This window comes from Lolium rigidum, chromosome 4 (genome assembly GCF_022539505.1).
Source record: "Lolium rigidum isolate FL_2022 chromosome 4, APGP_CSIRO_Lrig_0.1, whole genome shotgun sequence".
Classification (NCBI taxonomy): domain Eukaryota; kingdom Viridiplantae; phylum Streptophyta; class Magnoliopsida; order Poales; family Poaceae; genus Lolium; species Lolium rigidum.
The window spans coordinates 124248469-124274464 of record NC_061511.1 but is presented as its reverse complement, the minus strand read 5'-3'; the positions used below and the strand labels follow the sequence as shown (position 1 = coordinate 124274464).

Sequence of the window (25996 nt, the reverse complement as noted above, 5' to 3'; positions counted from 1 at the left end):
CAAAATTGGTCCTAACAAAGACTACTAGCTCGGTGTCACGCTAACACAAGAGAGGCCGTGTCTTGGTTGCAAAATTGAGAAGCAACTAGATTTGCGCAATAAGCCTCTCTTCTCTTTTCTCTCTTTTGCTTATAAGCTTTGAACTCTTTTGTGTATAGGTGTTACTCACACTCTTTTTTATTTTTGTATTTTTTCACTATGTAAGGATACTACTATCTATGTAAGTATGTCACACTTCTTTTTCTTATCTTTTCACAACGAGCTTGCTTCGTAGCTTTGCTCAATACACGCACACCCTCACGGTCGGGACGCTTGCGCAATGCTTCACAACACTAGAAAGCCACTCTCGATGGGAAAGGTACGCAAAGGAGGCTAGGGTTACAAGGAAAGGGCAAGTTATACCACTTGATGATGGTGGCCGACGATGTTGAACTTGCTATGGTGGTGGAAGGTGTCAAATGAACCGCTTGGATCCTCGGGGTGCCGTCGTCGTTGCCGATGTTGCGGAAGCTTTGTGGTAGCTGAAATGGCACTCAAACCGAAGTCTAAACACAAAAGGGGTAGTACCAACGCGAAAAACAGAGTTAGCTGTGAAATTTTTGGCCAGGCGGAACTTCCGGTCCAGGGCGGAACTTCCGGTCGCAACGGATCCGCGGGTTGTTCGTCGATTTGGGCGGAAATCCGGGCCGAAAATCTTCGAGCTCGCGGAAAATTTGGCACTAGAAGCTGTGGGAAGGTGGGGGAGTTGTAGATCAACACCAAAGACAAGTTTCTATTGGACCAAAACCACCAATAACTCAATAAATTGCGAGATCCAACCAAGGCCAATTTGAGGCTATTTTTTGGGATTTTCGAAAATGTTCTCAAGAAAATTTTGGGGGTATGGGGGTCGAATCCGTGGCAACCAAGGAGCTCTTAATACCATATGATGTGGGCTAAGCCCTAGGGGAGGCCCAATCTTCATGGATTTTGATGGGTTTCATGGGGGAAGTGAAAGAACACGGGTGGAAAGCGGGGTGGATCAAAGATACAAACGCAACACACACAACTGGTTGTTCTTCGTTGGCCCGATACACCAACCCAATCGAATTGCAAGGCAAAGACCCACAAGGAGTAGAATCCCTCACAAAATATTGACAAGCAATTGATAGAGTTCCAAAGAGCAAAAGAGTGCAAAGATAGAATTGCAAGAAGCAAAATATCCAAACACTAGAATTCCTAGAATGGAAGAGACCAATTCCTTAGAAGAGTCTTGATAACTTCATAGATGTGGATCTAGAAGGGTTTCCCATAGGGAGGAGCAAAGCTCATGTTTAATCTTACGGACAAGTCCGAATCTCGGATCCGAGCCAGCAAGGCTATTTATAGTTGGTGGGGAGAAGGGGTAAGTTACACGCCGAAACGTGTTGTTTTGAGCTGAAAGTCGCGCATGCGGAAGTTCCGTCGCTCCGGCGGAAGTTCGGGTTGGATTCCCTTCACAGGGTCGTCGTACGAGCATCCGGAAGGCATCCGGGCGGAAGTTCCGGTCCCGGGGGCGAAAGTTCCGGTCGGTGCGGTACTTCCGGCCAACTTCCGGTCTAGTTCCGAAAATGGTCGTTTTCCTTGCGTAACCATCTAGGGTTGTTTTGGCGCGATTTCGGAACTAGGGCGGAAATTGGGCGGAAGTTTCGGTGGGCGGAAGTTCCGATCGTTCGGGGTGGAAGTTCCGGCTGGATTCTCTTTCCTGGGCATCTGGCCGGAAGTTTCGGTCCTGGGGGCGGAAGTTCGGCTGGAGCGCTGGGTCTCCATCTTCTCCATTTTCAGCTCCCTCTCCATTGGCTTGGTCTCCATGGCTTGCGTCTTGATCGATGCACCTGATTGAACACAGGGTATTTGCATGAAGTAGCATGCCATCCAATGAGGTATCAAATGCATACGTGGAAAGGAGCGAATTCACCTTTGGTGTATGGCTTTGGCCTGAGCTCGTGTCATTGGACCACGAGGAGGGCTTGTCGGTCTTGAGGAGGAGGTGTCCAAAAGCCACCCCGTATCACCTCCCGTAGCTCGCAAGTGCACCGGCTCGACGCCATCGACGAACTCGGCGAACTTGTCGGGAGCCGCTTGATGTCGAGTAGGTCATCATCGATGTGGAGAAGGAACTCGAAGCAGCGGTCGTCCTGCGAAGACGAGGAGGGTACAGGCGACGGCGACCATAGGGTCGTAGTTGCTCCATCACGGTGGCCCCTGCCCCGGCCCCGGCCCCAGGGGCGCCCAGGCCCACGGCCTCGACCGCCTCGCAGGCCACCAGGACCCGCCATGGACTTCCTCGCGGGCCTAGCTGCGTCGCAGGAAGAGCTAGGCGACGCTATGGTGGAGCTTGTGGCGGCTAGGGTTTGTTTGGAGGAGTGGATGAGGAAGAAGAACGCGCGCCCTCTTTATATAGGTCGGAGGCAGGAGACAGCCGCGGGACGCGTGGCGTCGCCATTACTGCGTTGGCGGAGGTAGGCGGCGGCCGCTTGGTAGCCGCAACATCGCCATTAACGTGGTGCGGACTGCCGAAGCGACGCCTTGGCGCCAGTCGCTAGCGCGTATGAGAAGACGCATCGACGCAGGGTCGCTGCCAGGTGGGCCTGACGAAACATCTGCTAGACGCGAGCTGACACTTTGCGCGTCTGCGCAGCGTCCGCAAAGACGCATTCGAGGCGCATATTTGGGCAGGTTTGCGTCGCTGCAGACGGCCCGATCACTTTGCGTCGCCCCGCTAGAGATGGTACCACGCATTTTTTTGGCCCGACAGACGCAAACGGTCGCTCAGCGTCCGTTTGCATCGCCCCTTTGGAGATGCCCTTACTGCTGAGGGAGGCGATGTCGATGATTCTATGACACGATTACCCTCGGCATACACTAGGTGGCCCTTGGCATAGACAAGGCCTGTCGGCATAAACACCTATGCCGAGGGTTGTGGATTGACGATCGGCAAACACAATTGAGCGGGTGTCCGTTTGACAACATTTCTAGGCATGTCGAAGGCTTTACCATCGGCATCGACGTGTGCATGTCGAATGCTAGGCTTCCCTTGGGCCTCGACTATGCTGAGAGTCAAATTGCAGCCTTCCCAAATCATGTATGTCGAGGGCCCGATTGTCGGCATAGCCGACTAGCGCGGTATATCCCTTTGACTCGGCTTTCAACAACACTTGGCCAATGATCATTCTTCTTGTTCCCTTGTGTTTGGTTAGGTAAGAGGAATATGGAAACCAAGGTTTGATCCCATTTTCTTGCAATATTTCCTTTGGTGGACCCGATGTGGGAGTTTCCCCCTATATATGACTCCAGAATCCTCCTAAATGAAGCGCATGTCTATGAAGCGGATCACACATCGGGATAAATATGGGATATATCAACCTCCCATCACACTTGTTTACACATCTTATGGACACACTCAAGTTTTGGGGCATTCCAACCCTACAAAGTGCGGTTTCTCGTGATATCATACCCCAAGGCCCGTTGTGGTTTATCCCTTTTCCGGCTTCAAACGACGGTAGACCAATGAACTTTTTCTTCCTTTTGTGTTTCCTTAGATCATAGGAACATGGAAAGCCAAGGTTGATCTCAAGTTCTCGCAAGATTGCCCTCGGCTGACCAGACGTGGGAGATTACCCCTATAAGTCATGAATCTTCCTAATTGACAGTGCATGTATGTGAAGCGGGTCACACCCGGGGGATATATATTGGATCTATCAGCCTCAAGCCACAATTTTATACATATCTTGGAAACGCACGCAAGTTTTGGGGGCATTCCAACCCTCTGAAGCATGGTTTCGGGTGATACCCGATTGTCGGCATACACGCACATACACTCACCCCCATGAACGTACACACGCACACCCTACCCCTATGAGCACCTCCGAAAGACCGAGCGGCAAGGATCTTGAAATTGACGAAGTCACCAGCAGCGCCTCGTTGTCGGCGAGGAACGTCGCCTCCCACTTGAATGAATATTCCACCTTAATGAGACACACGAGATGTCAAATCGCGGGATTTGAACTCACGGTGAGGTGAGAGTGCCAATGCCCTCCTAACCACCCAACCTCAGGTTGGTTCTCAAAAAAAAAAAGCATTTTTCTGGACCCTTTGAAATGCACACAAAGGCCGCAAGTCCACAACCGGATGCTATACCAGGCTGCCAGCCCGAGCTCAAATGTCCAGTCCAAGGTATTCTACCGGCCCAGACCAAGCTTAATAGGCCGGGTAAATCCAAACTTAGCCAGACCGGCCGAATGCTACCACCAAGCGACAAGGTGTCTCTTGGCCGCGAGTTTACGTGCCAAAACTTTCCCCGTCCTCTCCCTAGAATAATCTGCTTCGCCGTCGTTTAGCCGCCGCGCGCGCGTCGCCACCAACCGCAGCCACTCACTCACCACAAGTGTCCAAAGTGCCGTGCTGCGTCCCACCTCCCCCCCGCCCCACCATTTCGTCGAGCACCTCGCGGGCAAGGCAGTCGGCGGCGGCGGCGGTCATGGAGGAGAGCGGCGCGAGCGCGAGGGCGGCGGTGCCGCGGCTGATGGCGGCGAAGGCCGAGTCCGGGAAGAGCTTCTCGGACATCGCGGCCGAGACGGGGCTCACCAACGTCTACGTCGCGCAGCTCATGCGGCGCCAGGCGCAGCTCAAGCCCGAGACGGCGCCCGCGCTCCGGGCGGCCGTCCCGGCGCTCACCGACGAGCTCGTGGAGCAAATGATGCGACCGCCTTTCCGGTCCTACCACCCGGATATCGTCCACGAGCCTGCCATATACAGGTGCGTCCATGCGGGCCGACCACCCGGCCTTATCAACGCCTAGTTATCCTCCTAGTTCCATTTCCAAGCAGCTATAAATATGAGAGCTTTGCAATTGATATCTTCTGTGTAGCAAGAAACCATGTCAGCGAAACCAAATCCTACTTTGTTTCTGTCGTCAACTACTTCAAACACTTACAGACTTGATGTGGGGCATGATATGGTAAAACAAAATGATAAGTAACTTATATCGTTGGTGAGAAATGGGCGATCAATATCTATTGTGTATCTTGTCAGTGAAAACAAACCCTCCTTTCTGTTTTGTCAATTACTTCAAACACTTGCTGTAGTGCATGATGTCGTAAAATAAATAACTCATATTGTTGGTAAAAAATGGGGGATTAATTGGTGTTGTGCTGGATGAGGACATGGGGAAGGGACGTTGCGAATATGCCACCCTGCTTAGTGAACAGCAACCAGTGTGATGGTTTATGCCTCACCAACTGTCTTATAGTTTGTGCAAACTATGATCTTCCATGGTTTGGTGTGGGCTTCCAGTGTGATGTTTTGTTGATTTTTTTTTTTTTTGAGGAAAATGTTCTGTAGATAAGTTGGAATCACAGTAGAAGAACAGTACTACCTCCATTCCTAAATATAAGATGTTTTGGTAGGCTAAATAGCCTACAAAAACGATTTATATTATGGAACAGAGGTAAAAATAATATATATTATAGGTAGTCGAGAGTTCAACTTCATAATCCCTAACCTTTCAGCAGCCTGGCACAGTTCTACCATGCTAACTTTGTCCCAGCATCTCACTTTTAGCTAATCAAATCAACTTTGCTTATGCTGTTCCAAGTCATCTGGATTTACCACAGATTCATTATTCACACATATTTTTTTATTTTTTTGCAAGGTTTTTTCATTTAAGTTTTCGTGCAAAGGTTTACTATTTCACTGAAGTTAATGTGCTAATATGGTATAATAGCGTTGTTGGTTTGTTAATGACTTCTGTATTATACTGGACACAGACTGAATGAAGCTGTTATGCATTTTGGAGAGAGCATCAAGGAAATCATCAACGAGGACTTCGGGGATGGAATGTAAGAGTCCCACCTATACTCAATCTATGCATCAGTTCCTGATTATAATGGAAATGAGCTAAACCTATGAAGCTTATAGTTTCGTTTTCTTTTTTCTATTTTCCTCTGCTTACTGGACCCATGCACACTTTTTTGTTTCACTTACTGGCTCTATTTTGTGTCTATCAGTAGGCATGTTAGCCAAATTAGAACTTTGTCCAGAACTTGAGATAATTCGGATTTCTTTCTCCATTTATTTTTGAAAAAAAAACCCAATAATATTCCAACCCTGTTTGATATGCGCACAACTTTTGGTTCCAAGGATTGTGTTTCTTTGTCGAAAAATAGTATTATCAAAATTTCATAGTTGGCCTACCTTATTTATTACTTTTTCAAATGCTTCCAATTGCAGTATGTCGGCTATAGACTTCTACTGTTCAGTTGACAAGGTTCAAGCGGCTGATGGGAAAACTCGTGTGGTAGTCACATTTGATGGGAAGTATCTGCCATACACTGAGCAGGTTTGTTATTTTTTCAAGGTTTCCTCATATGCTCTGTTTGATTACTATGACAATATGACTATCAATCTTACAAGTGAATTTCAGTGCATATTATTGAATGAGGAGGCAGTTACAAATCTAACTAATAATCGTCCTACGTTTATACCATGGTTTATCATATTACGTCTTATCTGATTTTTTTCCCGATAGAAGGAGCCCACAGGGGTTTCCAGTTCAGTTAAGAAACTGAGGGGTGATGCAACACCTCAGGTATCACGTGTTTTTGCAACAAATTTAGCAAACCAAAAAGGGGATAGACCCCTTTTTGGCTGTAAAAGCGAAAATACAACTAATTAAAAACTAGACATGGAAGAGCTACTATGGCAAGTTCCAGCGACACACAAGCAAAAGCTGCCAGCAGAGTTTTCCAGATGAAGTGGCACACAGCAAAAGATAACAGCTTCAGGCGGAGACAGCAACATCACATAGCTAATCTCCTATTAACAGGATCCCAGCCGTGCGTCTCCTGAAGATCTCGTGAGTCAATAGCCCAGCATATTGCAACAGCATCTATCATAACTACTTTCCTATCTACACCAGAAAAAGTGGCAAAGCATTGCTGATACAAGCTCATGAAAGGAACTGGCAAATTCCTTAAATTCATGGAAACACCCACTATATTCCATAAATACCTAGCCAAAGGGCAAACAAAGAACAGGTGTTCTTGATTTTCAAAAGTACCACAAAACTCACAAAGTTATGAACCCTCCCAGCCCTTCCTCTTCAAATTGCCTATAGTAAGAATTCTACTTTTTACCACTAACCAACAAAAGACTTTAACGCGAAGAGGAATTTTAAGTTATGACAAGATCTTATAAGGAACTTGTACTCCTTTTGCACACAAATAGAGGTAAAGAGATTTAACCGAGAATTCCCTTGATTTCGTTAAGAGAGAAGTCCACTTTACCCCCTCAAACTTGTCTCAAGGTTCAGTTTGCAACCCTGAAGTTTACTTTGGTTCAAGTTTCAACCTTGAACTTTAGAAACCGGTCAGAATACACCCCTTTCTCTGTTTTTGCAACCTCTGCAGGTTTTTTCATGTACGACAAATCAACGCCTAAGTCAAAATATAACCATATTTGTATGTACCTCCTCCTCGTACATGCATGCTAGGGCTGGTATACCAAAATCAACGAATGCACATTTGTATGTTCTCAGTCAACAAGAGCATAATCTTTTCTCGTACCGCACATGTGAGATCTCAATACATGTAAGAGTATGTTTAGTTAAAATACCGGAGAACCCTGGCTGATGTGTCTATAAACTTGGCTTAAACCAATTAAACGGTGAAAGGGGTGTATTCTTTTTTCGAGAATACTGGAAGGTGTATCAATCACATAGAAGAAGGGCCAAGACTGCCGTTACAGCGTCCAAAGGGCACCACGATACAACACAACGCCACACAAGCACCACGATACAAACACAACGCCACACGGTTAACAACACTACCCGCTATAGGCAACCGGCAAGGACACGCCTTGCACCGCCACCCGCCAAGAACGGAGGAGGGCGATGCGCTAAGCTTCTAGGCCGCGTCACAACCGAAGGGAGGAACTTCAGCAGGCCGACTCCAACTCCAGGAAGACCCAAGCCAACGCAACCGTCCACCCATAAGCGCCTAAGGGTCGGCGAGAGAACGGCGGGACCGAACCAGACCGGAGGAGGCGACAACCAAGAAGCGTCGTCGACGGTGTACATAGCGCCCCGGAAGCCCACGCTCTAGGTGGCGGCCGACAGCGACTCCAGCAGGTGCACCGAGGACTCCACGAACCACCAAGATGACACCCCCAAGGAGGGGAACGACGCAGACGCGCCGCCGCCGCCCGATCCGTTGACCGGATCTAGGGTTTCCCCTGTGGACGAGAAGGGGAAGGACGGATAGTGCCATGACGACGCCTCCAAGGAGGTGACGGCGCCCTCAGGCGTCGCCGTCGTCAGCATCACGCACGGATTTCTCCTGCCCTGCCGTCGACCCCCACGCCTTCGGGCACATGCAGAACGGAGCCGCCTTGGCCTCACCACCCAAGAGAGATGCACCATGGCCATCAGCCAAGCAGGAGGCACCGACAACCGCCCCACCAACACTGAAAACGGAGGTAGGACGATGGGGATCCGGCCCACCGCTGCCTGGCCGGCCGTCGGCACCACCACGGTGCCCAGCTACCAGCGCCACCAGGCACCACCGCGCTGGCCTGCTGCCAGAAGCCCAGCCCCGCAGGCCCGCCGAGCCCCAGATGGGTAGAGGCAGGCTTGGAGCTCGCAGCCATGGAAGCAGGGGCGCCTCCACCGTGAGGAGGGCGTGCTGATCTCGCCGCCGGACCTCTGCAACACCTCACTGTCGAGAGCCGCTGCCGAAACTCGCGCCGCCGCCAGGGAGGAAGCCGCCACCGTGCGAGGAAGAGGGCCCCGCCGCTGCCGTCGCTGCCCGGCGGGTCTTCCGGCGACGGTGAGGGGGAGGGGCGGATGGGGAGGGTGCTGGAGAGGTGGCGACGGGATCTCCCCCCGTGTCGCCTAGGGTTGGGCGAGGCGGGGGCGGACGGGGCGGGGGCTCTCACAAGTGGTCGAAAGGGGTGTATTCCAAACGGTTCTTAAAGTTTAGGGGTGAAACTTGAACCAAGTAAGAGTTGAGGGTTGTAAACTGAACTTCAGAACAAATTTATGGGTGGGTGGGGGGAAGGTAAATTGGACTTCTCTCTTTGTTAACAGCCATTTAACTTTGTCAGGCTCATCCGACAAACAAGGCTGACTACACAAATCAACTAAATTATTCCACATGCAAAAAGTTTCCTCGCGCAAAAGGCTTCTGATCTTAATACACTCTATTCCTTTCATGAACACTTTGTTGACAGTAATGTCTTGATTAAAAGTAAGGTAATAGAGCCTATGAAGTTGTTTGCATAGGGGAGTATTCGCTAACCAGCAATCCTCCCAAAATCTCCTTTTTCTACAGTAACCCAGCACCCTCTTACAACAGCTATAAAAGATATCTTTAATGGACATAAGTCCAGACAAGAAATTAGAATCAGAAGGTTTATGGATGCACTGTGTAAGAGTAGTTTTCTTCACTGTAGCGGGACTTTTCTTTTTCTAATTCTTATTTTTTGTTGTGTGCATCCGTATTGCTGCTAGGCACTGCGTTGGTGCAGAGGCTGGGTGTAATTGGTATCTCCACGATATTAATATATACTCTTTGTCGGAAAAAAAAGAGTAGTTTTCTTCAAGTACTCGGCTTTAACAAAATCTTGCCAATTACCCTCTTCATTCTCTAAATGCCATAGCCACTTACAAAGTAACTAATGTTCTTGTACTCTAAATTTGTCACACCCAGACCACCCATGTCTTTAGGTTGACAAACATCAGCCCATCAAACCAGGTGGTACTTCTTCACTCCCTGTTTCTCCTGCCACAACATCCTTTTTCTAAAAAAACATCACACTTCTTCAGTACACCTTTTTGAAAAATGTACTCGGCTTTAACAAAATCTTGCCAATTACCCTCTTCATTCTCTAAATGCCATAGCCACTTACAAAGTAACTAATGTTCTTGTACTCTAAATTTGTCACACCCAGACCACCCATGTCTTTAGGTTGACAAACATCAGCCCATCAAACCAGGTGGTACTTCTTCACTCCCTGTTTCTCCTGCCAGAACATCCTTTTTCTAAAAAACATCACACCTCTTCAGTACACCTTTTGGAACTCTAAAGAGAGAAAGCATATAACTTGGAACTTTGCTCAAAGATGATTCAGTAAGAATGAGCCTTCCACCTATAGAATTTAAACAACCTTTCCAACAAGCTGTTTTTTTTTCTCGATTTTATCATTGGTCTCCTTCCAATCACTATTAGTTTTTTTTTTAACATGCATAGTAACACCTAAGTATTTAAAAGGAAATTTACCTACTTTGCAAGTAAAGAGATGTGCATAAACATCCTTTTTCTCTACGGCCTTACCGAAGAAAGAAACTTCACTTTTATTAAAATTAATTTTCAAACCAGCAAGCTGCTCGAAAATACATTAGATAAGTTTTTGGTTTCTAGCACTCTCAACAACATCTTCGAACATAAAAAAACATGTTGTCAGCATACTGGATGATGGCTAGTCCGTCATCCAACAGAATTCATGTGGGACTAAGATACGCACTTGTAAAGACTCTTTTTCTAACTAAATATGATTTTCATGTGGGAGGATCCCCCTACCACTGTGTTGAAAAGAGTTCTAAGCATCTTAATTTGTTTATCACATATGCAGAAATCTGAACATATGTCGGCGAGGGCGGACAGCAACATATCATGAGATGACTGGTGCTGGCGAAAGACGATGCAGTAACATACTGTGGGATCTGATTGTAATTTAGACTTGGAAAATAACGTATCATGGTTTTTCTAACCTGAATTATCGACAAATAAACAGTATGTATCCATGTACGCATGAATTGTTAAAGGTACATCTTGTATCATTGTATTCCACATAATGGATACTACACTCGTGACTTGCGGCTTGCAATTTATTGTGCTGAAAGAAAAATCTGAGAAATGTAGTGTGGAGTTGTTTTCTTGTGACCTTTTTCTCGGCTTTGTAACTGAATGGCAAGCAAATGTTCGCATGCATTGTCATGTCAGTTAATGATATTCCGCAAGATATTGGTAGCCCTAGCCTACTCCTCGCCGTCGCTGGGCACCTAGGTTAGGTCGACGACGTTCGGGATCTCCCATGGCCAGCTCGGATGCGGCGAAGCATATGCCAGTGCAGCCTGTGGTGGAGCGGGCGCTGGTGCCCACGAGGGCAGGGGCGGCAGAGGAGTCGGGACTGAGTACTGCAGCGCTAGGTTCAAGGCCTCTTCCTCCGAGAGGCCTGGTGGCATGACCTCGACGGTGTACCGGGGCATCGGCGGCGGCATCTCCAATATGAGGATGTCGAGCCTCGTCGCCTCATCCTCGGTTAGCTCCTCCGGCAGCTCGGTATGCCTGTCCTCCTGTTGCGCCATCTGGATCGCGTGGAAGACACTGGCGATGAAGTCCTCCGAGTCGTCCCATGGCGTGGCGGCGTCACCTCCCGCCGCGCCATGGAGGTCGAAAGTTGAAGTCTCTGTCGCCGAGGAACCCGTCTTCCGTAGCTTGTCGAGCACTACGTGTCGGTGGTGGTAGTTGTCCCACATGGGGAGTCGATGGCTAACTCGGGGTCGTGGAGGAGGTATGGAGGGTCGATGGCGCGCCGACGCTCGATCTCTGCGTCCCGCTGAGGCCGGAAGATGGCACGGTGGGATGGGCACCCGCGCGGTGTTGAGGCGCCACCCGCCAGGGAGGTGCACCATGCCCCAGTCGAGGCGCGACATCTAGTGTTCGTAGAACATCCGCACGACGGAGGAAAGAAGGGGGACCCTCATCCGTTGTTTCTCCTCCACCGGCTGCGACCGTCCTGCCTCGTGGTCGTTCTTCTTCTTGCCCATGGTGTGGCGGCGGCGCACTGCGCTACCAGTTTGTTTGGGTGCAAGTGTGGTTAGGGAGGTGTGGGCGATGGCAGGATGTTGCCGGTTCCCTTTTAAAGGACTGGCGGGGTGCAGGCGCATGCCATTGATGGTGGCGAAGAAGCTAGCCGCCACCCACCAGACCTAGCACAGCCTCTGAAGACGAGGCACCATTGACGGCGAAAACTACGGCATGCGCAGCCACGGAAGCGATGCGCCCCGAAGAGATGCGGCCTCGCGCCTGCTGCCAGGTGGGCCCGTGAAGACATGGCGAAGACACGTGACAAATTCGCGGCGCAAATTTGAGCCGCTTTTGCATCCCCGCGGACATGCCGGTCATTTTGCATCGGGCTGCTAGGATGGGGTGCAACCCCATTTTTCGACCAAGGGTCGCAAACGGACGCTTGTGCTGCTGGAGATGCCGTAAGGGTGGCCTAAGTTGTTCGGAGTGAAAAAAAAAATAGTAAAACTGATTTCAAAAGCGAGAAATAAGTAATTGGATGGTTAGGAGGGCAGACGGGCAGTGGCATCCCCAGCCCACTAGAGTTCAAATCTCAGGTTTAACACTATGATGTCTCATAAAAGATGGAATATTCTATCAAGGGGAGGCAGCATCCCCGTCGGCAACGAGACGTTTGTGATAACTTCATCAAACAAAAATGATATTGAAAGCATAAGAGTATTAGAGTAGCAGCTGTTGATGACCTCTTTTGATTCAAATGGTGGATTGAAAGAATGCAAGCACAGGAAGAAGAGAATGCATACTGTAATAGCATTTCATCTTGAATCTTTGATTGGCGGGGTGGATTTGAAATTAGAAACAAGAAAAGATGTAGAAACCTTGGCAACAAGAGAATTCTCTAAGGCATCTTCAGCGGTCTGACGTTAACAGATTAAAAGTGTAAGCTTTTATCCGACTGATTGGAATTTGGGTAAAACCCTAACTCGGACGCCTGATGGAAATAACCGGTGGGCCCATGCTAATGCTCGACGCACGCGTGTCCTCCTCTACTCGACCCAGGGGTCGCCATCCAGGGATAGCAAACACACATCGCCCATTCGCCGCCCCTCCCCTTCCCTTTGCAACCCTAGAGCTAGGCCGATGCATGCCGCTCGCCATTGTCGGTACCTTTTGTTTGGTTCGCAGCTCGCCGGAGGACACTTTGGTGGCGGCGTCAAGTGCTCTTATTGGCCTCGTCGTAGCCCCTGTCCCGCTACCATTTTGCTCGGAACCGGACACCGGCCTCGACGCCCACAACCTATTCATCTAACTTCCCGGTACGAAATCCTGGACCATTTTTGGTCATTTGCTTGAAGTAGGCAGTCCATTGACCCATAATTGTTGCCCCGTAGATGGACCTCAGGCAGTTGATCTAATTCTTCGTCAAAGACGTCCTCGATAGCTCGTCGGAAGAAGAGTCAGACGCCTCTTGGGCTCATGGTTGCCGCGGCCTCCCTCATCCAGGAGCGCACGGAGATGCACATGTCGGTGCACGGTGCTCGACGGAGTCTCGCATGTGACATGGATTGGCGTCGTCTATGGGTATTGCGACGACTGTAATTCGTTATCCGGGCAGGCCCCTCGTCAATTGGCGCCCATAGACTCGGGGGGCTACTCCCATCGAGAGCGATGGTCGCGCACCCGATAGAAACTTCGCAACTTCACCTACGGCAATTTATGTAAACATCAAGTATGGATTCGACATTCTTCGACTGATCAAGACACTCAGTGGCGGTATTCGCGATCTTTGAGTCTCTACGTAAGTATTCGACTTCCCTAGACACTCGGGATGCTACTGGCGTGGGCATACCCTTTCGGGTAACCACTATTGCTATACCGGGTGTGGTGCAGTCGAAGGCCCATGAAGCCCATACTGCAATAAACAGTCAAAGAAGAAAACTCTAATGTGTAGTCGACTAGGACTCTTGTAAAACCTAACCTGGTTGCATATATAAAGCCGAGCAGGGGGCACCCTTGAGGAGAGGCATTATCATACATGCATAGTATTAGACTAGATACAATCCCGCCTACGATGGCTCCTTGTAACACAACTATGATTATAATGGATTGCTAGCATGGTGTAGCGATCCTCCGCCAAGGGTACATGAACCTAGGTACATCGTGTGCCTACTGTCGCTCCCAGAATCTCCATCGTCGCCTTTCCAAACCCAAGTCCATAACCCTGGACATTTGCCAAGGTCAACCCTCGTCTGCAGGGGCAACCTGAAGCGCGACCGAGAGGGTGGCCACTATCGAATGTATCGGGACTACTTCCACCCCACCAAACCGGTCTTTACGTAGGCCATGTTCCGGCGGAGGTATCGGATGTCAAGAGACCTGTTCTTGAATATTCTACTAGGCATGACAGACTACGACCCCTACTTCAGATGCATGCCTGATGCCACTTGTAAACTAAGCTTCACCTCTTATTAGAAGTGTTCCGCAACTATTTGTATGCTTGCATATGGAGTGGCTAATGATCTCCTTGATGAGTACCTGCGAATGAGCGAGACCACCTGCCCGAAGGCGATGTACAACTTCTGTCGAGCTGTGATTGCGGTGTTCGGAGATATTTACTTGAGAGAGTGAACTATTGGTGACATTGCCGGATTGGTGTCGATCAATGAGGTTAGAGGGTTTTCGAGAATGATCGAAAGCATAGATTGCATGCACTGGGAGTTGAAAAACTCTCCATTGGCATGGTAGGGCCACTATAGCGGGCATGCCAAGGGGTGCGTTGTCATTCTTGAGGCAGTGGCATCATATGATATGTGGATTTGGCACTATTTCTTTGGCATGAACGGTTCCCACAATGACCTCAACATGCTACATCGCTCTTCGGTGTTCTTAAGGCTTGTAGAAGGAAATTCTCATGTGGTTAGCTATGAGATAAATGGCAATGCATATGCCAAGCCATATTTTCTTGTTAATGACATCTATCCAAACTGGGCCACACTAGTGAAGATAGTTTGTAATCCGGCAACAGAGAAAACGAAGAGGTTTGCCCAGAGGAAAAATACTTGCATGAAAGATGTGGAGCGAGTATTTGGTTGGTGTGCCCCAAGCTCGGTGGGCTACTGGTCGTCACCCTGCTAGAACATGGAATGTTCAGACCATGTATGAGGTGATGACTACTTGTGTGATCATCCACAACATGATAGTTGAGCAAGAGCGTGATGACAACCTCCATGACCAAGGATGGCAATTTCAGGTGGGTTGGTTGAGCCGTAGCAAGGGAAAGCAACATTTGAGCAGTTTCTCTATATGCACACTAAGCTCCGTGATAGGTACATATCCACTCTTCAAATGAATATTATTGAGCATCCATGGGAATTAGAAGGGCATGAGGAGAATGAGTAGTTGTCGCATAGAATTATTTCATTATGAAAGTTTTGATTATGAGACTGTGCTATCTAAGGCACGTGTCCCAGATTAGCATTTTGTTGGCACTAATTTAATATGGCAACCCCATATATTTAGTCCACTATCGTGTAGGATTTTTTTTTGTTTTCTAGACTTTTAAAATATGTATCTCTTGAACCATGAGTCAAAATTTAGATCCATCTTCCCGACGGTTAGCTTTTTCGCGACGAGATCTTTGAAACAAGACCTCATGTTGATATTTTTGACAACCTTTTCCTCTAAAACTAGTTGCCAGAATGCGGTCACTTGGTCACCAGGTTAGCCAGAGTTGGCTATCAGGTTAAAAATTACCGGATTTTTCAGGAAAATTAGAGTTGATCGAATACTCGCTCTTTGAATATGCAGATCATTTTTATACAACAAAAACACATGTACAATTATCTGCTAACTGCTTACTAGTAACCTAGCAACAATGGTACTATAACCTGGCAACTACCGTCTCAAAAAGAATGTCATCAAAACATATTAAGATAGGATCTTATTTAGAAGCCTTCATCTATACGAACCCAACGGTGAAGACATAACATCAATTGTATTAACGCTTTAAGAGAATAATTTATTTTGATTTTCCGGATGTAAGATTCCATACATGCATATGGGGTTAGTTGATCAACCTTTATAAAGCCTGCTAACTTTCACCCGTATTCACATGCTCTTATTAGAATTAGCCTATTTTATTTGTATGTGAACATTGTTATTTATTTGGGTATAATAAATAATTTAATATTATTTTATTGCAAGATTATTATTTTCTATAACTATGTGAAATTTAGTTGAAAATTTGGCAATAAATGCGTCGGACCGCTGGAGCACCCCGATCCAAACAAACATTTGTGTCAACAAGAGAAATTTGGTGCCTACCACCTGATCTAAACGTATCAAAACGGACACACTTGGGCCGGGCCGATGGAGATGCCTAATCCCCCAAATCAAGCAATCAGGGACTGAAAGACTACTTCCCTTGAGTTAAAGAGGGGTACCACTAGATAAAAACCGATCTTCGCGAAGGAAAATTGGACGAGCGAATTGATGACACGTGGCAACAGACGTACTCGCACCGGCGCGCGCGTCCCCCACGGGCCGTACGTGCGATCCGAGCTAGTACTCGTCCCGACGCGCGTGCCTCCAACCCCATGTACTCGCCCCGCGCGTATGATCCACCCGTCCAGCCCCGTGCTCGTTTCCCGCTGACGCACGTACTCGTCCCATGCACGAGCGCATGCATAGCACAAACCAGCTAGCATGCATCGATTGATCTCAAGCACACATACACTAACGCAAGAGTATACCTAATATAAAATTCATTCAAGTACGTTGAAAGAAGAGTAGTGAACATGCGAGTACGATTCTGTGCAGAGCACGAGTACAGTTACGTATAGAGCATGAGTACAGCGAAAAACGAAGTACAGTCGCCGGCACGAACGATGCATATGCATCGATCACACGAGAGCAGTACGGTCGTGCAGCAAGAATAAGTATGATCGCTCTACACGAGCGAGTACAAGATACAGTCGTCCACATAAGAGCAGTACGATCGCGACACGAACGAGTACATGTACGATCCGCTCACATGAGAGCGAGTACAGATCGCGCACACGAGTAAGTACAGTCGCCTACACGAGCGAGTACAGGTACAGTCGTCCACATAAGATAGGTACAGTCGCGCACACGAACGAGTACAAGTATAGTTACTCACACGAGACAGGTACAGTCGCGCACACAAGTAAGTACAGTCGCCTATACGAGCGAGGACAGGTACGATCGTCCACATAAGACAGTACGATCGCGCACACGATCGAGTACAGGTACAGTTGCTCACACGAGTAAAGGGAAAAATACACTAAATACCTTCAAAACAGAATTACTTATCACTTCATGCACGAGTACAGTTAGATACACAACACGAGTACAACCATAGTAGTATAGAAAGTACGGAAAAAAAGTATCTCGAAACTTATCAACATGGGATCTAGTTTTGAAGATCTCGACGAGAGGATCTCAAAAGTGAAAACGGTTCGTCATTTGAACTTACGGTTCTCAAGATATTTCATTTTAAAAAAATGAATCTATGAAAAAAAAAAGGAAAAAACTGACACAACTCAGCTCTTCTCTCTCCTCCCTCATCCCCACCTTGTTTCCCCTTGCGACACGTGGCGAGCATGAAGACTACTTCCTAGGGATTTTCTGGCACCACAGCACGCCACTTGTCGCATGCGGAGCGAGTTGTCTTCCCTTCGCGAAGGTCGGTCTTTTTTAACGATTTCGGTTAGTATGGTACTCTCCCATGTAGTCTACTTTGAAGAACTCCGGTAGGCATTGTTGTGAGACAGCATCGCTGGGCCTTGCCCAGATATTGCATCTGGTATCAACCTGTGGATGAAGCTTTTCCTCCTCACGTGTTCGTCTCTGCTGCAAAAAGCGCCCAGGAGAAGAAAAAATAGCACTTGCAGCAACCCAGATATTATTATGTCTTTGCGCTTGATCATATCTGAGCAAAGCCGCAGCAGAGATGGCAGAACTACACCATCCAAGAACCACCATTATAATGTTATTTCCTGCCTAAAATTACAAGTGAATAAGTTTCCATGCCAGAAAACACAAGCTGTCGAGGAATGACGTGGACCAGCATCATTACCAACAGAGTGTTGCTTCAGTAAGAATATACATATTAGACCTAGTCAACCACGCCCTCCTTGCATGCCATTTGGAGAGTAATTAACATTACAATACTCCTGCTAACAACTCTGTCCTACTACTAAGGCTGGCACGGCCACTCTCTTGTGTTGCACTCTTATAAACTTGCTCTAATCCTTGTGCCCTCTAAATATATACCTTTATATGCTTGTAAGCCGTCCTTCATCTAAACTATGTATTCACCGAGAAAGGGACATCCATACTTAGTCACAAATGACAAAAGAAACACTGGGGCACAGAGCTGGCCGGCTGGCTGCCTGCAGGCCTACGGGTTTTTATTCAGTGGAACTGCGAAGCGAAATTGGCACTGCCATCATGAAGAAGCTCCACCCCATAGGTCTCCTCCACTCTTTCACTTGTCTTCTGCTCTGTGCCACCATTGCACCAGCGAGAGCCGACATCCGGCGTGAAGCTAAAGCACTCGTGAACTGGAAGACTAGCTTGGCCAGCGCCGATGGGTCCCTAAGCTCTTGGTTGCTGGCCAATTTCACCAGCCCCTGCCACTGGATGCACATCACCTGCAATGCAGATGGGAGCGCCATTAGAAAGCTCAACATCAGCGATGCGAGTCTCAATGGCACACTTGACGAGTTCGACTTCTCGGCTTTTCCCCACCTGAAGAAACTCATCCTCTTTCAAAACGATCTGTACGGTACCATTCCAGCAGGGATCGGTGACCTGGCAAGCTTGGTGCAATTGGAGATCATCAAGAACAAGTGTTTGATGGGCACAATTCCACGCAGCATTGGCCGGCTGAAGCAGCTCACCACACTGCAACTGGAAGGTTTGGGGCTTGATGGTGCACTACCAGAAGAGATTGGTAACTTGACAAGCTTGAGGAAGCTCTCTCTCCATTCAATCGATTTGACAGGATCAATCCCTTCAACAATCGGGGCACTTACAAAGCTCCGCTTGTTGCACCTGAGAAACACCAAGCTGACAGGCTGCATCCCGCTGGAGATTGGCAACATGACAGAATTGTTGACCATGGACTTGTCACAGAACTATTTGCAAGGGCAGATACCAGATACAGTATCTCGTTTGGTGAAACTAAGAATCTTGGAACTGTCAAAGAATCAGCTCGGAGGCCACATTATCCCTGAGCTTGGGAATAGCAGCATCATATCATATATCAACATTGCACGCAACAGCTTCTCTGGGGCGTTCCCGCCATCCATCTGCATGGGAGGGGCACTGACCGTAGTCAATGCTGAATACAACAGATTTACAAGCCTTGACGATCTGACCTTTCAAAACTGCACGACCCTGGAGCATGTTGAATTCACCGAAAACAACATTGTTGCAGACCTAAGAGGCTGTTTTGGCAAGTCTTTGGAAAACCTTCGGTCGTTGATTCTCGGTAAAAACCAACTGCATGGCACGCTTCTGACAGATCAGGGAGAGGTATTTCTTTGTAACTCTACTTATCTAGAACTCCTGGTCCTATCGAGCAATAACTTACATGGACATCTGTCCAAGTGTTTATGGGACTTACCGTATTTGCAATTCGTGGATCTCTCCAGCAACTCATTCAGTGGTGTTGTTCCATTCTCAGCAACACCTAAACTTGTTCTCAAGTCTCTACACCTAGCAAATAACAATTTCAGAGGAACCTTTCCTTCGGTTCTTAAGAAAAGCAAGAGGCTTGTCACCTTAGACATGGGGGGCAATAACTTCTCAGGTGCAATACCTTCTTGGATAAGTAAGAGCTTGCCCAGACTAAGATTTCTTCTACTCTCATCAAACATGTTTGATGGCATCATACCACCGCAGATATTACAATTTCGCCAACTCCAGCTGTTGGACTTGTCAAAAAACAAGCTAACTGGACCCATCCCAAACGATTTTGCAAACTTCACTGGCATGACGCAAGAACAAGTTGGAAACATGACATACCGCTTCCTGCAAGCAGAGAAGCTCCAAATAGTTTGGAAGAATGGGGGTTATGTTTACACCAGCACGATAGCATTCATGGCAGGTATCGACTTATCCTGCAACCTTCTTTCACAAGAGATCCCAAAAGGGCTCACAACACTTCTTGGAGTCAGATACCTAAATTTGTCAAGAAACCATCTATCAGGTGGTATTCCGAGAGACATTGGCAATCTGGCATTGCTAGAATCGCTGGACCTTTCACAGAACCAACTCTCGGGGGAAATTCCTCCAAGTATTGCAGATCTGAAGGACCTGGGCACTCTGAACCTCTCGAGCAACGGTTTATCTGGGAGGATACCAACAGGAAGCCAGCTGCAGACATTCTTAGATCCTTCAATATACAGCAATAATCATGGGCTATGCGGTTCGCCATTGCAGGACTGTGTAAATCCATCAGCATCAAAGCAGAACGAAACAGACCAAGATGAAGATAGGGAGACATTGTTGCTGTATTGCTTTGTGGCTGCTGGGGTTATCTTTGGGTTCTGGCTATACTGGAGCATGCTCTTATTTTGCAATAAGCCATGGATATGTGAGTTCTATCAACAAATCGACAACATACAAGATAAGGTAATTACCAAGATTGCTGCATACCGCACATGCGGCCTTGAATGAGAAAGTGCAGCACCACCTTCTTAATTCAACCATTGACTGTATATTTTCCTTGACCAGATTGCTATTTCTAAGTCATCTGATCAATTCGTAGTTCTAACTAAGCCATGGTTCTAACTGCACCTAGTTGCACAATGTTATGCAACTGCCCAGTTGCACATTTCTTAGCCTAAAGTTTTACACTTTTTAAAGAATGTGCAACTACCGATTACCATTGGATCAAGATCGTAACACTCTCTCGGTCGAAATAGATTTAACAAACCGTCAGCGGATACTCCCCTTCCTTTATTTTCTGTAGAAAATTTGTAACTTGTCTGTAATATTTCCCTTTATTTTTGGTAGAGAACCTACAGTGAATAAATTCTGACTTAAGTGTTTTTTTGTAATATGTTGGCATTCATGGGTTCATAAAGGTTTTGTGCTGCTGAAACCTACAAGGTGGAAGGTCGCATGTAACTTTAGTTTTTTAAATAAGGAAACTTCATATCTGGCCTGTGGTGGTGCACAGATTTATTTTTTTCAGTCAAGGTGACAGAAAAAAAAACAGCTTCGTTTCTTAGCTGCGACATAGGAAAGGTCAGGGAAAATCTACAGAAGAGGGGGTGATCTTCAGCCTAGATCTAAATGACATGCGCTATTTTCCCCAAATCTTGACTACATTTTCATTTGCAGATTGGGCACTACTATAGTGCCTCGCAAAATTTAAACTTACTGTTGATGATAGATCGACTAACACTAGAAAACGCAAGGGAACTGAAACTCACCTGAAGCTCATACAGGAGGACATGGAAGGAGGGGTAGGGGATGTGCTATGGATCTCCCTTATGGCTTGGTCAGCGACGAGCACAAACGCAGTGCCGCCGCCTACAACGCTGCCAATGGAGGAGCTGAAACGCCAACGCGTGTGCCGGCGTGACGGCGTGACGGGAATTTTGCTTGGGAAGTTTAGCTGTCTATCCAAGAGAGATTTGGTCTTATTTAGCCTAGGAACTCCCGTGCATGCCATCCTCCTGCGCTGGAACTTCAGTGCTCTTCCTACTATACTCGTAATCGTGTTATTGTTATCAAATTCAAGGCTCCTGTAGATGGACAGGGGCGGAGAGAGGGCGAGGGGAAAAAGAGAAGAAGAAACAGAGAAGCCGTCATCTGTAGCAAAAATTGTAGAACATGGACTTGTGGACAACTGGGAATGAGAGATAACACATCCCTCAAACCTAAAAAGAGATACAGATTGGCGTCCACGGCGGACTATCATATCTCATCCCTCAAACCTAAAAAGAGATACAGATTGGCGTCCACAGCGGACAATCATATCTGAACTGCACAAATGTGCAGCCAGAACGTGTCAGTTCTGTGATGTGTTTCCTATTATTCTGAACTGATCCATTTCATTCTTCTCTTTCTCTGTAACCTAGCAGCTGAATTTGAATTGAGAACAACAAAGAGCAAGCTGAAACAGGAACTGAACAGCAAAAGCACGTTGGACTGTGGAAACATGCATCTAAAACATGATGAGGACAACTCTGTTAGATACGCAGTTTTTGGCACCTAGGCTGAAAAGATGCAACTCACTAGCAATTCAGCATCATGAGTTAATGTTTAATGAGTACATCTACTGAAGGTCACAGCACTGTGGAAGCATAGTTTACCAGTTAACGACAGAGCACAATAATGAAGCATTTTTCTGTGTGCGTTCCAGAGCAAGAGACTGAAATATCATCACGAGAGTAGATACACTGTAGTGGTAAACACGTGGATGGGCGCAGTCAGAAATTTCTTCCGTCATGCACTTGAAGCAGATGAAGATATAGGGAGACTGGGACCTGCAAAGCAAAGACTCTTTCAGGCAAAGCATTAAAAAAATAGAAACAAAGAACCAACTCCAGCCGATCGGTGCAAATTATGCTTACTCTTGCGCGTGCTCTGGCACCCCACTGCATGTAAACCTCAGATTCGTTGTCACGCCAGATGTGACCACTGCTCCAGAAAAGACGGTGGCAGCAAGTGACAATGTGGTGGACAAGGCTATATGGCCTCGGTATAGGCCAGCTGAACTTTAGAAAGTTCCCATCGCACACCACTGACCGGGTACCTTTTGCCAGATCGTATTGGAGCAGTTGACCATCGCTACCCGAAGTAGTAAGGATGGTGATGGAGTTCCCCTGGACGCACGGTAGGTTCTTGGAGTTGACAGTCATGTTGCTAGGGCCAATGAAGAGGGCGTTGTCACCGATGCTCATCAATGGTAGTGCAGAGGCTCCGAGCAGGAGGTCAGCAAGCCGAAGAACCACAAGCCTGGAGTGTTTGTCTGCATAACCAACTAGAATAAGCTCAGAATTGCACACCACCAGGTAAGGCTTAGTCATCTGCTCGGTTGGGCATGTGGCAACCTTTTGCGGCGGTGTCGACGACCAAAAGGAAGGACTGGATCCGTCCGGTGGATCGATGCGCATGATCGAGGGGTTACGTTTCCACTCCCTCACCACATAGAAGCTGCCATGGAACGGGACTGCTGTCCACACGCCACTCATTTCCCAGCTTGCGAGAGTCCATTGCCGGTCACCGGTGGATGCATATGCCACGTGCCCAACGTTGCTGATCGCGAGCATGACTGTGACAGTGTGATCCGCACGGACAGAGACAGCTGCAAAGATATTGAATAAGCCACACCTTAATTGGGCAGTATTCTCGCCTTTGTTGAAGCGCAACTTGATCAGCTGTTGGATGAGGGAGGATAGGGGAGGGAACTCGGCCACATCACCAGTGAAGGGGTGAAGGAGGCACATGGCAGAGTCCTTTTCGTGCTCCAGCAGTAGGAGGCCCTCGGGGCAGTCAAGCACGGAATGGTTCTTGAAGCAAGGGAGGTGGACACGGACAAAGGCACCAGTGGAGACGTTGAAGAAGCGGACATAGCCACCCAAAGCAGGGTGGCCAGGCTGCAGCCCGCTGCCCTCTGGAAACATCATCCATTGGCGTGGGTGGAAGCGCGGGTCAACCACCCCATGGCCCTGTGGGCAGGGAGTGGTGTCACGCCAGCCGACGCACACCGCTCGGAACCTGACATAGTCCAACAAGTCGGTTGCGATAACCCTGTCCGCGATCAGATTGAGCAGATCAGCATGCAGAGAAGACCAGGACAGTTGTTGCAGCACCTGGTTGGTGGATGTTCCTGCTTCCATAGTGGGCATCCCCGGATGAACCCTATGAGTTGAGTTGAGAGTTAGACAGTAATAACTATAAAGTTCAATTGTTCGAATTTGCAGAGCCAGGTTTTCAAATATTGGGGGTTCCTTAAGACATCCAATAGAAAATGCAAGATCGAGGACAGCAAACATCACACGTCACAAATAGTTTACGCAAAATACAATGCCACGAAGTTTGCAAATGATGGATGTGCGTACATTTCTACATCGGGAGATGATGGTTGTTTCTACATTTCATTTGTTCACATGATCACAATTGTTCACTCTCTAAGCAATCTCTGTCTAGCGTTCCAATTTCACAGAATCAAATTTCACATTTGCACACTCCCTACTAGTGTGTAGCGATACTAGTAGCACTGATAGCGTAACGCCCGAACACAACTGAACATGAGAGCAAGCAGCAAACAAGTAGTACCTCTCTGATCTCTGCCGATTGCGCTCTCCGGTCCCACTCCCCTAGCTTCCTCCCCAGCTCCCGGACCGGACCGGTGTACCTGGTGGGTATTCGCCGTCGGCGGCCGCTCCCAGCCAGCGTGTGGCGCACTCGCGCCGTTGCTTCTCGTCCTCCCCGTACCGTACTTGCGTCGCAGCGGCGAGGAGTGACGGAAGGAGAAGGGCGAGTCGGCGACCTAGAACGTCCGATTGGGGAATGAGAGGAGCAGCATCCGGATACAGTCCATTGCTGGATGAATGGGCTTTGGATTAGGCCAAACGGGCTTTTAGCTGCAGGAATGGAGACGCTCCGCGAACCCTTGGCCCGGCTCATTTCAGATACGACTCGGAATTATATCTGTTCTGTATTTCTGTGTTTTTTTTTAAATAACCACATATTTTATTAGACAATTTTGTTACAGAGATCATACATATGGTCACGAGACAAATATGCGTGTCAAGCAACTTTGTACAAGGAACCCCACAAGAAGTAAAATTACAATTCCACCATTGAAGAAACCAGTGCCTTGCCGAAACATCGTCCATAATCCTCCGCCGCCACCACGGTAGTGTAAAAAAAAGAATCGAATAGCCGCCATACCTAGATCAGGGAGAGCACCATCGCATTTTAAGATGCTTTTCGAGCCGATGAATCGGGCAGTTGCAAGCGACGAACCGGATACTTATGTTCTGTTTTCATTTTCCTTCCTTTTCTTCGGATTTTAATTATTCCCACTATTCAAAAAAAATCGAGAAAACGCAAAAGACCTTTGCGTTTCATTTCATTGAAAAGATAGAAAGTTATTTACATCTTCCTAGGAGGCGAGTAGGGTACAAAAGCATGAACATCAGTGCACATCCCAGATGGGTGGCAGCACGACTCATAGGCCCTGAGCCCTTACCCTAGCCCAAGTCCTAAGCTCATCTTTGATGTTTTGCAGCAAGAGTTGCAAGGATGGTTGGGCTCCATCAAAGACGCAAGCATTTCTGTGTTTCCATGTCATCCATGGGGTCAGGAGAGTGGCGGATGCAAGCCCATTGCGGAGAGGCGCCGGCCTATCTTGTTGTGTCTATTCAAAAATCATCTGATTCAACAGTTAATCGGATGATTAATCGCTGCTTGATGGTTACCGATTAGTTAATAAACTCATTTATCACCTGATAAACTCATTTATCACCCGATTAATCGGTCGATTCGCCTACTAGTCACTAATCGCCAGCCGACCGAATGGACACCGATAAGCGATTTCCTCAACATTGATTGTTCCACATTATTTTGTCTTGTTTTCACATTTTTTACCTCCCATATATATCATTTAAATATTATTATTATCTTGCGTTGTTTTATGTTTTTCAGTTATGAATCTATTAGTGCATTAAAATGAGATATAATTTAATTTTAAATTCGAATTTACGCAAAAGAAATGGAGAATAGTTTTCACTAACATGATTCTTTATAGTAATGGATGGTGAAAAGCATTTGATTTTAACTTAGGAGAGTGGACACTTTTTTACATACGATAACTTTTACTTTACTAATATGCATCTTTTTCGCACAAAGTGAAACATATTTCAAGAAAATGTTTCGCATATATTTATCGATTTAAAATGTTATAGCTAGAGTAAATATCATGTGGCATGGGTGAACATCTGGCATTCCGTAGATAAAAATCACATAGACCTTAAAATTTATGTTTTCTACTTTATTATATAGATAAGAATTTATTAATCATAGTATTATTTTAAAATGTGGTAATATCAACAATTTAGTAATTGGTCCCTCCGTCCTAAATTACTTGTCGTGAATTAGTCTAGATATATGCATGTATCTAG

General features: G+C 47.3%; 3 protein-coding genes across 3 annotated transcripts; 2 read left to right on the top strand and 1 right to left on the bottom strand.

Annotated features, from left to right (window-relative positions):
- Positions 1–4483: 4483 nt before the first annotated feature.
- On the top strand, positions 4484–10902 carry LOC124705533 (cyanate hydratase-like). The gene is made up of 4 exons (XM_047237235.1): positions 4484–4776; positions 5787–5858; positions 6250–6358; positions 10648–10902. The coding sequence occupies exons 1-4, from the start codon at positions 4499–4501 to the stop codon at positions 10690–10692; spliced, it is 504 nt and encodes a 167-aa protein (XP_047093191.1). The 5' UTR covers positions 4484–4498; the 3' UTR covers positions 10693–10902.
- Positions 10903–18194: 7292 nt separating this feature from the next.
- LOC124647475 (LRR receptor-like serine/threonine-protein kinase GSO2) lies at positions 18195–20567 on the top strand. The gene has a single exon (XM_047187415.1). It carries the CDS (start codon positions 18195–18197, stop codon positions 20529–20531), a length of 2337 nt encoding a protein of 778 aa, XP_047043371.1. The 3' UTR covers positions 20532–20567.
- A 1521-nt stretch (positions 20568–22088) lies between these two features.
- Positions 22089–24323, bottom strand: LOC124708766. Its single transcript, XM_047240432.1, has 3 exons — positions 24147–24323; positions 22439–23729; positions 22089–22351 (listed from the first exon to the last, which is right to left on the bottom strand). Exons 2-3 carry the CDS (start codon positions 23714–23716, stop codon positions 22295–22297), a joined length of 1335 nt encoding a protein of 444 aa, XP_047096388.1. The 5' UTR covers positions 23717–23729; positions 24147–24323; the 3' UTR covers positions 22089–22294.
- Between the last annotated feature and the right edge of the window lie 1673 nt (positions 24324–25996).

What these genes read in the sequence shown, in the direction of transcription:
- LOC124705533 (XM_047237235.1), top strand. Translation starts at nt 4,499, where the DNA reads ATGGAGGAGAGCGGCGCGAGCGCGAGGGCGGCGGTGCCGCGGCTGATG. An exon ending in GAGGACTTCGGGGATGGAAT is followed by an intron (nt 5,859 to 6,249) that starts GTAAGAGTCCCA and finishes TTCCAATTGCAG; the next exon opens with TATGTCGGCTATAGACTTCT. An exon ending in ATCTGCCATACACTGAGCAG is followed by an intron (nt 6,359 to 10,647) that starts GTTTGTTATTTT and finishes TCACATATGCAG; the next exon opens with AAATCTGAACATATGTCGGC.
- LOC124647475 (XM_047187415.1), top strand. Translation starts at nt 18,195, where the DNA reads ATGACAAAAGAAACACTGGGGCACAGAGCTGGCCGGCTGGCTGCCTGC.
- LOC124708766 (XM_047240432.1), bottom strand. Translation starts at nt 23,716, where the DNA reads ATGCCCACTATGGAAGCAGGAACATCCACCAACCAGGTGCTGCAACAA. An exon ending in GTGCCAGAGCACGCGCAAGA is followed by an intron (nt 22,352 to 22,438) that starts GTAAGCATAATT and finishes TTTGCTTTGCAG; the next exon opens with GTCCCAGTCTCCCTATATCT.